Consider the following 13,410-nt stretch of genomic DNA (forward strand, 5'->3'; position numbering starts at 1 on the left):
AATGTAATGGGTCGTGTTTGCTGGCTGCTGCCACTGTCCATTACTAGGTGCTTGTCTGAAGTTGTGCAGTCAGGCAGTAATCCCTGGGATTTCCAGACATGCAGGAGTTAAGAGGAGCGTGTTAGCGAGGAGGTTGTGGAAGAAGAGAGGAGAGGAGAGGAGAGGGCCTCCGCTCGGTGTGGGCAGATCACCATGTGGAGAAGGCCGATTTGTTCTGGGGAACAAATTCAGAAAGAAAATGAGGAGTTTTCTCCCCGTTGCCAAAGCTGTGGTTGCAAACGCACATGGCAGCATCCCAGATAAGTCATTCTTGCTACTTTGAGAGCTCATCTCAGAATCCCTATTTAGCAAATTCAGGATTAATGTTCAAAAAAAGAAAAAGAAAAGAATGTTTCATGCATGGAGAAAATAGTGAAAACTCATCATCCTGCAAATTATAAACCAGGCCCACCATTTTAAAACACAAAAATTATTACAGTAGGCTTTTAGTGATCATAATATAATGAAATGATGGTAACAAGTAAATCTTGAATTTGTGCCACTTCAAAACATTAAATGTATTAGCATTTTTTTAAATTCTGACAGTCAAAAGACTATCCGAATCTTTTAAACGCTCCATATGGAAAAATAATACATGACACTTGCAGTAATCTAGAAAATTTTATTATCTCTAATGCCTCTAGAGTGCTCTAGAATTCCCATTTAAAATAACGAAAATGCTTAGGTTTTAAATTTCTAAGAAGGTAGCCAGTACAATAAAAAAGGGGCATTATTAAACATAACGGAGTTATAAATACACATACACTCTCACCAGAAAGAATGGCACTGAGCTATCTTCACAACAAAGGGATTTATTTGACAAAATGTCAAATGCTCCCAAGAGGAGTGCTGTGTACACCATCAGATACTGGGATACTCGGGTACCTCCAGCCCTCTCTTTACCTGGGCAGACAGGGATGCTGGGCTCCTCACCTCAAAGACCAGGGACTCCAGGAAGTTGAGCGTCCTGTGGATTCTCTTTGGGCACGGGATATCGAACACGTGAAATGCAGCCACCAGCGCCGCCAGGGCCATGGTGCAGTCATCGAGCTGGGCTAGCTCTTCTCTTCCTACGTACAGTGCAAACTCGCATGAATTCACATTGAAGGGATTTTTGACTTCCAACACTGGTGTCACCACCTTCACCTAAATTAAAAAAAAAAACAGTATTTCAAACGATGTCACAAGCATCGCTTTGGTGAACAGGTCAAAGAAGTAAGTAAGCATAATAACACTGCTTTGAATTTAGGTAGTATTTCTATGAATATTTGCCTTCTACCCAAAAGGCAGGCTAATGTTGTCCTTTCCCAGGAACTAAGCTGAGCCACCAAAAGGCCAGGTGATGTGCCCAGGCAGCTCATAGGAGGAAGACAGACCAAGACTGTCAGTGCTCTGTCTCCTACCTCCTCGTTCACTGCAGCAAACAGACTGGAATCGTCTCCAAAGACTTCTGGCAGGAGTAAACATGCAGCAGTCATTTTCATATCTGTCAAAGGCAAGGATTTCTGCTAAATTACACATGAAAATGTTCTGGCACTGCAGTATTGTCCTGGAAAAGCAGATTGCAGCCTATGAAATAGTTAACAGCTCAGCAGTGGAACTGTTGTTCAATGCATTTTGAAGAGTAGTTTGTACAGCAGTGAAGGTTTAGGTGCCTCAGCTGGCAACGGGCAGTAGTATTCAAATCATTCATGGTGCTCTGCTACTCAGTATTACGATTAAATTTCTCTCACAATAAGTAAGTAGGCCTTTGGGTTGCTTCTAGTGGAGTTCGCGAGCTGAGTAATCCTCCTGCCCCCACCGCCCGTTCCCAGACTCCTCTCTCCCCAGTAAATCAGATGTCTCTGGGGAGCCCTGTTGCCAGAGAACTCCACTTTGAAAGCTGCAGTACAAGCTGGTGCTGCAGGACCTCCTGGGATGTGGTAGCCACCACCCCTCTGGTTCAGCTATTAATGACTGTAACATCTTTTTTGCAGGTCAGACTTCTGGTGGCGTGTGTTTCACTGAACCTATCTTATCAGGCATTTATTATCTAGGTGCCAGGTCGAGTTGCTTGTAAGAAAAAAACAGGAAAGTAAAGGCCTTGGGACTTCACTAAGGTATGAATTAAAATCTTTGTGGGCATATTGTGTAAGAAAAGGGGAAATTACAACGCCCATAGCTTTCTAAGGCCAAAGTTATGAGTAGAAAGTCTATGAAGGCTTTCTGGATTAGGCTGCTCGTTGACACTTTTTAATCTATCATGAGCTGTTGAGAACTCGTGTTTTTAAGATTAAAGGAAAAAAAACCCAACATGTTAACCTACTCTGCTTACTTCTTTAAGAAACAACCCGGTAATAAAAGGAGTGAAACTGCTATAGGAAACACACGTGTTCATACTGTGTCATCCCTGATTTGACATCCTGGCATTATGCCTGTTTGTTTGATAGAAAATGACAGTCAAAGGAGCACTTCTCACGGAGCTAAGCTCAGGCATAGGCATCTACAGCTGCAGTTTGGGAAGAATAAAGATTATGAGTAGTAACTCCTTCAATGTTTTGTCCCTGCAGAACCGCACTCCCAGACTTTTCAGACTGAAAGAAATTGAGTGGCAGCAGGTGCTTGCTCCCTCGCGAGCCAAACACAGCGAGATACCGGGACCTCTTTGCATGACTGTGGTACCTGCTCTCCAGAGGTACCAGTTTGTGCACTTTTTCCTGCAATGCGTCTCTGCAGAGACGAGGTACTTGAGATACAGGTAACGGTAACTACTTCCGTTATTCCACTGGGATGAAGACTTCAACCATAGAAACAGTACCTCTCTTTCGAAAGGAAATTGTCTCTTTTTATGGGACTATTTCTCTTTCTAAACCAGAAAATTCATTTTCTGCATGTATTTTTAGAAAATAATAAGCACTCTCTAACATATCTAGAAATACATAATTCTGCTCCTCTTATTTTAAGGCAGTTACTAACTTTATCAAACCTGCAATCTTTTATTCAATAGGAAAAAAAAGTTTCAACACCTGACTGACTTAATTTTCCTAGTAATTTATTAGCTTTTATTCTTAATGCTTCCCCATCACTATATATTTTTCAAGCAACTGTGACATTTTAAAATGTTTTTGCAGTAAAACTAGAGCTAGTTTAGTTACGTAGGTAAGAACAATTAGCTACAACAAAACTCTGATATTCAGAGCATAGAAGATTTGTACTGACATTTCAGAATGTCTTCCTCTGTGTGCCGCTTCAGATTTTCTTGCAGCATAATGTTAATTGGATTATTCCTCACCACATACAAAGATAATATGTTTTCTGAATAAATCTCCAAAATCTCAACTGTTTTCTTATAAATGTCCATGTGTGTGAGAAGCTGGAACTCCCTAAAAAGCTAAAAGAAAAAGAAAATGTTGGTATTATTGCAATCCTCAAAACCAAAACTGAAAACAACACGAGGTGCACACTTTGAAGACAGGATAAGACTAGCTCAGTAAAATAAGATTATAAACTGGAGGGGGTGGTTTCATTTCTTTTCAAAGGAGGGAAGAAATAGATCAAGTAACACCAAAATACTTCAGAAAATCCACTGGTGCTGTATGTGGCATGTTTAACACAGGACTGGTGAATCTTTTAAAGTGGAGTTAGCAGCAAAAATATGAGTTAGATTAAAGAGAACAATGTTGATGGATGCTTCACCGGAAACATCCACTAAAATACATGCCTACAATTGTATCACATCTGTAACATAGAATTCAATGTCATTATTAAAAACAGCTCTGTTACCTGATAAGGGCATCTTAAGAAAGGAAATAATCTAAGAATGTCTTTTAAAGGTGCCTTATTGCTGATCATCTTCCTCCGTATTTCTATTGTCACATTCATTCTGTTATCCACTTCTTTCCAGTTCCTCTGAGTTTTCATATATTCTTCCTTAAGCCATTTAATGTGTACATCCATTGCACTGCCTTCAAGATGAACGGGTTTTTCCTACCAAGAAATGAAGGGCAGAATTGTAACAAATCAGCTAGCCTTTTTATCTGATGTGGCTTTTGGGATTTGAATGTAGTCAAAGTGTAGTCAAGCTCAGCAGAAAGTACCTCTAGTGTCATTTCAGTACCAGCTCTGCGAACTCACCCTCATATTCTAATAGTTATATTAAGATCTGTTTTCGTATAATACTATAGCTATCAGCCAAGTCTCCCAAGCTCAAATTACATATTTGAGGATATTCATGAAAGTCCTACGCCTGTGTCTGGTTTGCCTAGTTGTGGTTTATTGGAATTTAGTAGGCAGTTCTAATGATGACTCGGTGTTTAGCAATATTAGCTCTGTATTACCAAGAGAAATAGTATTTTCTTCTTACTCATATAGGTCCTAAAAGCAGGACAACTTTCACATTTATGCAACTGAAGTATTTACCCCCAAGGAGACCAGCTGAACTAAGAAAACTCTTAATGGAAAGCATTTTTTGAGCAGTTTGACTGTTAGTGTTTTCAAAGAGTTATTCTGAAATAGAGTTAGTTATTTAACTAACTTGAAGATAGTTAACAATCTTCCTCAAAATTATTATTATTGTCCCTGCTGTAATTCCAAGCCCAGTAATTACTAAGGAGAGGAGTGGCTATCCAAAGCAGTACATCTGTGGCAGTAGCCTGGGGCTGTTTAGTTTCTATCAGAGGATGCAGTGAACTTGTCCAGTGAAACAAGCTGAGACAACATACAGATGCACTGTTAGTACAGTTACCACTCTCGGGCTGCATTTACACTGGCTTTTCCCATGCGTATTGTCGCTGATGCAGCTGTGACAATCTGACGTCTATGTCAGTGGTGGCCTGTGCGTCAACACCAGAGCAAGTTGGGACACTTCATCCTGTTCCCCACAACATCTAAGAAACAGGGTTGCAAAACATACCACATACAAAACTGCTTCGCAGTGCTCCATATGTGCAATTAAACCTTCCGGTTTAATCAACGTCCTTTTTTAAATTGTGCACGTGGTATTCTAAGAATGGTTGCACAAGGTACGCAATTAAAAAACTGTCTCCCTCCTACTATTGTATCCATGGATTTCAATAGCCATTGGTATGACAGAAGAAAACCAGCCCTGCATGCAGGACAGTTACCTACCGCAACCCACGCAGTACTCCCCTGGCCCTTGCTAGGATGCTGTATCGGCACAGCCTGCGCTCTTTCTAATAGAGGATTTTAGTCCTAATTGCATTTCAACAGTAAGGTTTGTTTGTGACCAGCTTGAGTAGGCGTTCCTGTCCTCTTCCTCACCGCACAGGAACAGAAGTGGTAGGTCAGATGATTGAGTCCAATACCTTCCTCCACCTGGCTGCGAGGGGTGCTGGGAAAAAGTATAAGGTGAGGACGACTGTGTAGTGGTGCTTCCCCTGAGTCCTGTCAAGACTCCACTGAACTGGGGTTATGTCTTTATATTTAGTAGCCTTCGGTAGATTTTTCTCTCCCGTTACTTCTCCCAGTCACTTTTCCAACTCTCATAAAATCGTACCTTCCACAACATCCTGCATTAAATTTGGCAGTTTAACTATGCCCTGTAAGAAGAAATGCCTTCTTTTGTTTGTTTTCTCCTGCTGCTTCTGCCTTCTAATTATCGTACTGGATTCCATACCTATTCACCATCTCCTTGCCACTGTAGTTTTATAGATATGTCATATTCTATCCTCAGCCACCTCTTTTCCAGCCAAGACTGTCCTAAGCTATTTAATCATTCCACATATAATGGTCCGTACTTTCAATTATCCTTGTTATTGTCTTTGCATATTTTCTAATTTCACTACAACCTTTATGAAATGGGCACAGTAAAACTTCAAATACTAGTTGAGATGCTGGGACACCACAGGTGCATACAGTGGAATAATGCGCTCCCTTTTGTTTCTTTCTTAAATAATTCTGAGCATTCAGTATACTTTTTTGGACTGCTGCTTAGCATTGTGCCAAATTTTCTTTGGTATAATACAAAAATATCATTTGTGAATGGTAATAATAAGCTCAGAGCCCATCACTGTAAATGTTGTTAGGACTGGGTTTTCTCCTTGTGCCTTATTTTACATCTATCACTATTGAATTTTATCTGCTGGTTTTTTACCCTGTCACTCAGTAGCATGGGGTCCTTCTGCAATTCTTCAGTCAGTCTTGGTCTTTACTACCCTTAGTAGCATCACCAAACGTGGTCAGCCAACTATTCTCCTTTTTCCACATCATTTAGAAATATATTGAACTGCATAAACTAAGCATTAATAATCTTTTCCACTGTAAAACCCAACTACTTCAGCCTAGCCTTCTTCATTCTATCTTTTAACTGTTTATCCATGCAAGGACCTTCCTGTTTATCTCCTCAGATTATATCCTATAAGAGCCTTTGACAGGCATGTGGTGAAATCTCTTCTGAAGTCAAAGTAAACTATATCAGCTGGATTTCCCATGTCCTCAGGGTTGTTGAATACTTCAAAGCACTAACAAATTTATGAAGAATTACTTCTGTTTACAGAAATGTCATTGATTCCTTCCCAATGTGTTCATCTCTTGGGTCTGCATTACAATTCTTGCCAGTTTGGCCAGTAAAGACAGCAGGTTTCTTGGTCAGTGTGTTCCCTAGCTCTCACCTGAAACTCCAGAAGCTGGCATCAAATTAGCTACCTCCAATTCTCTAGTATCACGTTTCATGAGAGAAATTGCACATCACAATTAGAAAACTACCTATTTTATCCTTGGACACATCTGAAAATTTTGCACAAATATTGTCTGGTCCTGGGAATGTGTTACTGCTCACTTGAGCATATTATTCTGTAACCTCTTTACTGACTCACCGATATGAGACAGATGCTCTGACATTGCCTATGAAGAATGGTCCCAGTAACGCGATTGCCTGAACTCCTTGTCTGAGAAGCCTTGCAAAGCCTGTCTGGTTTCTCTGGTATGGCTTTATATTCTGCGAGCACTCCTGCACCTGGAGAGTGCACCCCGAGCACTCCTGTCCCTTAGCAGCATCAGGCTTCCTGCTTCTCATCTGTTTGAAAAAGCCTTTATAACCAGTACGGAAAAGGCAGAAAACCACAAAGCCAATTCTGTGTAAATCTCCAGCGGATCGCTCACAGTCATCAGAGTCCTGTTTTGCTGCTAGCATATGTCATCTCTGCAAGCTCCCTGCATCAGTGTTTGGTATCTTCTGCTATCTAATTTGTACTGGCTACTGACTGTGAATACTATTCTATTATTCACACATTCCCAAGTGGGCCGTTCAGCTGTTCCTGAACCTGTTAACTTGCACTAAGTTGGATGGACTGTCTTGCTTCGGCGTGACCACTGCACAAGAACAAGCGTTGGTCCATTCTTGTCAGTCTCAAGATGCTCATGCTTTCTCACGCATGCAGACACACAAACTTGGACTGTTGTTCGGATTTTTTTAATTACGATTATGTTTTTTACTCTGAGGAAGAGCTAGTTTGAAGTCTCTGACTCCAAACAGCTCTGTTTCTACTGGCTTCCCCTGTGGGTCTGCTTCCAAGCCTCCTGCCCATGGAGCAGGAGCTTCTTCAGCCACCTGATGCGGAGCACAGCAGCTCATTTCCAGAGGGGCCGTCACCTTCAGTGCCTTACTTCCAGAGGCAGGAAAGCAAAACAAACTCAACCTTGTGTACTGTAACTGCAGACAAACTGACTGGGTTGCTTAGAAACAAACACCGAGGAGAGCAAGTTGTGACCTTTACTCCAGCTTATCTCCATCCCCCTTGTCAAGGCAAACACTGCTCAAGTTGATGGACTTTCCATGTAGTCAGCTCTGTCCTCGAGAACTAGTTTAGCTAATGACATTATTAATTAGCTAAATGAGACCATTTGCCATTTTTGTAAGCATCAATGGGAACCTACCAATAGAAATACAGCAGCGGTATAAGGAAGAATTACTGTCATACTTATCTATTAGGAAAAAAACAATGTGATGGAAGGCCAAACTTCATTGTGTAAATCATCTATTACATGTAACACAAGCAAAAGTCAGTGTTAGAATTGGTTTTCTTGCAGTGTTCAGCCTGCTTAAAGCAATCACTATGTGCAAGCTTTTCACCTTTTTAAGCTGCACTTCTAGGCTGAAGAAAGGTATTGGTAGTTCTGAACTTTAAGCTCTTTAACATAGCTTGTTTAAACTAGTAGTCTATGTAATGGATATACACACCCAGCCATAAAACCCATCTTAAAACTTCAGTCAAATAATAGAGCTCCAGAAATGTACCGAGTCTGTGGTAGTCCCGTTTGGATACCAATGAACAACAGTTTTCTACTGGCCTTAGTAGCCAGTGCTGTTTCAGAGTTTACTTCTCATTTATTAAAGTGCAGTGGAAACATAACAAACAAAGTATCTTGAGGATGGGCGATGGTAAGTATGATGTAAAACACAGGCTGATGTAAAACTATGCTTGCAATGAAAGAGCAAGCGAATACTGAGTTCTAGGGTTGGCATTAGCAACCAAAGTTGCTATGATTTTGGGGACTCCTTGTCTATATACAGTGGCAGGTCTGTGCCTTTTATATCTAATCATTTCATTTTGTCTCTGCATAGTTTCATTCCTACTAGGGAATACAAACAATAGTTTGTAAGTAAACCCATGTGTAACTGGCTTTATAACTCCGTTTCCATTATATTCAGCCCTTACTCCTATTTTTGCAAATTTGTCTTTTTTCTAGTAAAGTGCAATGAATATTAACTCAGTCACACCTAAATGCAGGATTCACTTAAAAACTAAAAGGAGAAAATGAAAACATTCTAGTTTGTGAACAGGTTGATTTTTAAGGTAAGTAGAAAGGTAAGAGGTGGCTTTCTTTTGGGGGAAAGAAGTTACCTCAGTGGGACATCATTTTGCAACGTATTTTAAATTTTATTGGAGAATGAGTTCAAGTGTGATTTAAAATCTTTTATAGTTACTTTAACATTGCTGATGTGGACAGGAAGAATCTGGGTTTGGAAAGCTGGTTATTCAACTGGTCTATCAGCCTATCGCATGCTAATTTAGGGAGGACTCTAGATCCTCTCCACTTTAACCATCAAAGCAAGAAAGCTAGTGACAGCACAGCAATATTCCAGTAAAATTGTGACAATAAGGTTAAACCTCAGTTATTTCAATAACACTGGGGAAAAGCAATCCTAGCTAGACTGAAGCCAGGATCCCCTATCGCAGTGTCTGAAGAAAAGAAGCCAAAGGTAACAGGTGAGAAAGTACACAGGAAGGAACTAAAAAATAGCCTTTTTAAATGAGGAATCCTTCATTCCTGAGGTCACCCAAACTCCTCTGGCCAGATTTTCTATTGTGTCACCAGTAACATCCATTTCCCTTGTAGTGATAAGGAGAATGTTAATTGGTGATCTTTAATTAGTTTTTTCTATATGGAATTTTGTCTTACATTATAAATTATGTACATTGCCAAGTAAAGAATTTCTTTTTAAATAATAGAAGTTTGCTTTTTAAAAAAGTCTTTCTGTAACAAACAAGAATTTGCCTCAATGTCTTTAAAAAACAAGCTGCCTTTTTGTCACAAGCTCCTGAGACATGCTGCAGAATAGAGAAAAAGGTCAAAAGGATGCAGAAAGGAAGTTAATGAGGTAAGCAGAGGGTATCCAGTACTTGTATGTCAGTGTAACCCCCACCTTGCCTGAGGGATGGTCCTGCCAAGGCTCTTAGCCCTTCTGTTAGAGTCACATGCAAAGGGCAACAGCCGCAGGGGGCCCATCCCCAAGTGCCCATGCCCACAACTACCCTTAACTTCTTGGCATCTCAGGTATCTGTGACTAAAACCACTAGATCTAGGAGCCACACAGGTTGTAGGGCTCTTTGCTCATGCTCCAGATGTCTTTTGATAGTGACCTCCAGTTAAGATTCACAGTTGTACTTGGAACCACATACAAGTAGATTGTTTTAAGATGCTCACATTAAAGCAAGAAAACATACATACATAAAACAACTAGACTCCAAATCCCTCATGTCTCCCATTTCCTGAAGCAAAAGGATAGTTAGTCATTTGGTCGGAGACAGGTGTTTAAATGAAGGCCCAATTCCTTAATGTCCTTTTGGTGGATCTTGGTTTTTCCCAAGATACAGCTAGAGATTATATTACCATATTCTTGTAAAAAGCCTCAGCTAGCGGTGCACTTTCATTAGTCAGTGCCACAGCCAAGGAAGTGAAGCTGCTACATCTCTTTATGGGGAAGAAGGGAGCAATTCTTATGCATGACGTGTATCACCAAGGTCTACGCTTTCAGTTGCCGTTGCAAGCCAGCATCATAAATCCTAAAAGCCACTAATCTCAACACCAAAGTAACATGACTGCCTAATCATGGAGCGATGAAAACTCCTCTGGTCAGGACAGCAGGCACCTCTTGTTCTTTACAAGGGTTTATACCAGTTCCCTTGATCCCAGAGATCAAGATCTCTTTTTTGAAGAATGCCAACAGGACCTACTTACTCCTCAGCCTGAGAGAGTGAATTCAAATAGGACCAGTAGAATTAAAGGGATGGATATGGGGACACTGCACTGCATCCTGCTGGTCTGTTCATTGCCAGCCATGGATTCAGGTCCCTCACCTGGGATGTATGGGAATATTCCTTTTGAGGGAATTCCTTTGGATGGAGACTAATCTGCTTGCTGGAAAGTGTATAAACCATGCGATGGTAATGAGAACCGTGTTGTGGAACAGCAGTGCCACATAGAAAGGTTCAGTGGTGCCAGCAATGAATGGGAGCTTGTTTTACACCACACTTTGGGACTGGGACTGGGTTGCTGATGAGTAGCAGCGTTGGTACAGCCGTTGCATTACCTTTCATTATTGCCGCTTTCAGTATCTTGTCAGCTCCCAGCAGCAGCTAATAATATTTTCCTTTGAAAAAACACATTTCAAATTTTCCTTGCTAGATGCCAATGCATACTCCAAGTCATGTTATTGCTTAGAGCATTGATGCAATAACACTTCTTGATTGCTGCGTCTACCTGCATCAAAGTTAGCATCAATGCTCAAGGTACTTATGCAAGAAAACCCAACAGTAGCAGTTTCAGTGTCTTCTCTCTGCCTAAACAAAGAATATGATGCTTGCATAACTCACACTGGGAGTATGGTGGGACCCTTGTTTGGGATAATCTTTTCCATTTAATTGGGTTTTGTAACTTCTTCAGGATAAGAAACAGCTTTCACGGGTAGTTAAGTGAGCGTAATCTGAATCTTGTGTCTTGACTTTTGAATACTGAAAAGTGGGTCTTGCTGTTTTGTCTAGAATACATACAGACACAAGGCATCATAAAAACGCAGTGTACAGAACAGTTTTTAATACCACTACTGTAAGGGACAGCCCTTTTTCTGTGGTGACTTTCAGGTTCATCATAGTGACATTTAGTATGCTGAACACTGAGGCATTCTGTATCAGAAGGAATGCTCAAACCAGGTTATGATCATTAGAATGTGAAGCTTTGCTCAAAAAAACCCAGAAGACCCCAGACTGATCTGGAACAAGTCTGAATCTGAAATGCGGGCAGTAAGCTGGACACCACTCAGGGCCCATCTTCTGGCCCCAGAGGGTGGGAGAGAGCTGAGAAGGCATCACAATTCACCACCTCTCATGTCCAAACACTGAACACAAAGACAGCTGAAACAGCATGGGCAGACTGCTTTCATGCAAAATGAGCATGTAACCTAGGTGCAGGATCCACGCTGACTTGTACTCAAATAAGATGTTTAATTAAAGCAGGCTCTACTGTAATTACACATAATTACTCTTTTGAGCCAGGCAGACACTTTCAGAGCTAGACTTAACATGCCAATGCTAAATGCAAACTTTCAAAGCCACGTAAGTCAGTTTATTTCTGACCACAACTGCTTTATGATTTGTAAGCTGCCAAACACACAGCATAAGCAAAATGGGTGAAATCTGTTTTCCTCTACCAAGGGACAACCCATATTTTACACTTTATGTTAACTTACTGAACAGTGGAGATACTGAATGACATAAGTAAGAAGGTGAAGCAGAAGGTGTACACCAGGGATTTGTGTTTAAACCTTTTGCTTTGACTCTACAAGCATTTTAAAATATTAGCTAAGCAACACCACACACTATGTATGCACAGCAAAGTTTTAGTGGAAAAATCACATTACAACAGTACAGCCATTGAATGATCATTTGTACGTGCACACACGTTCTGGCTGTGGAGACATTCAAGCACTTGATTTGGAGACTTTTAATCTTAGAGGAAAAGGGGCTATCACCCCTGCTTCATCTGTGTACAGCGTTCACAGTATAGATGGCATCTAATGCTGTACCTGCCAATAGTGCCCCTCAACCACAGGACTCAGCCAAGAGAGTTTCTGCATCTCATGCACAAGTTGTTCGTTCTTTGAGAGTTTTGATTCTTTTGGTTTCCTTTTTCCCTCGCTGATGCCTTTTTTTCTCTCCTCATTCATCCCTTTTTCTCCAGCCATGGCCTCTGAAATCCTATTCTCTCCACACTCCTTGAAACCTTGTTTCAAGTTTCTAACTCCTGCAGTGGCATAATCTCATTGACAAACATGATGTTAGTTATCACCTCAAAGAAAAGCATCTCTCTAGCAAATGTCTAACTTGCCTAATTTACCTAATTTGAGGTAAAAGAAACTCCAGCTCACAGGGTAGACATCACTCGATCCTGATTCCTTCTTTCATCAAAAAAGACAGTTTCCAGATCACGATGAGCATAAAGCCAATGGGGTAAACTTCTGTGAAGCACCCAAAAGCAGCAACTTTTCCATCACCATTTTTCTCCTCACAATGAATGAGCCCTAAGACCACCCCCAGAGGCTTCAAGCAGACTCCCAGCCTCAAGTATCAGTCTGACTTGGGCAAAAGGTTGCGTAGGCTGAGGAAGGGTAAAGGCAGAAGACAGCATAGATCATCTGCTTCACCCCATTAAATGGCTGGCTTCCTTCAACAATTAGCTCCCTTGTGCTGGCTGGTTCAGGGACTGTCTTCTACATCTGCCCTGAACCAGGTACTTTGTGCAGGTTAAACCTTCCAGGCCTCATCATTACATCTGGCTCTGGGCACCCAAGGTGATCTTAATACGGATTTTGGCCAGACTCAGGAAGCCTATCACGCTGCTTTTCAACAACCCACCCCTTGTTTAAAGCCAGGAGGCCCATCTATTCCCTCCGAGCCAAGCTCAGTCTCTGAGCCTCATTAGTTAAGGGGAAGCCTCAGCCTTAGGGCAAGAATGTTCTCACCAGCTTCACCACTCTTGTACTACATGATACCACGAAAACAAGCACATATGGTGCCCAGCTTCTACCTGGATGCCTCCTGGGCCAGAGGTCTTCTCTGATTTTCATCTGGTCCTCTTGGGAGAGGATTTGCACAT

General features: G+C 41.2%; 1 protein-coding gene across 1 annotated transcript in view; it reads right to left on the bottom strand.

The window, feature by feature from the left end:
• Nucleotides 1–900: 900 nt before the first annotated feature.
• SAMD3 (sterile alpha motif domain containing 3) overlaps nt 901–13,410 on the bottom strand; it is a 42,120-nt gene continuing 29,610 nt past the window's right edge. Inside the window, exons 8-11 of the mRNA XM_009319039.1 lie at nt 3,802–4,005; nt 3,238–3,409; nt 1,443–1,525; nt 901–1,185 (exon numbers count right to left, since the gene is read on the bottom strand). Coding sequence (XP_009317314.1) covers nt 901–1,185; nt 1,443–1,525; nt 3,238–3,409; nt 3,802–4,005 — 744 coding nt within the window. The remainder of the gene's footprint in view (nt 1,186–1,442; nt 1,526–3,237; nt 3,410–3,801; nt 4,006–13,410) is intronic.

Source organism: Pygoscelis adeliae, unplaced genomic scaffold, assembly GCF_000699105.1.
Source record: "Pygoscelis adeliae isolate BGI_AS28 unplaced genomic scaffold, ASM69910v1 Scaffold172, whole genome shotgun sequence".
NCBI lineage: Eukaryota > Metazoa > Chordata > Aves > Sphenisciformes > Spheniscidae > Pygoscelis > Pygoscelis adeliae.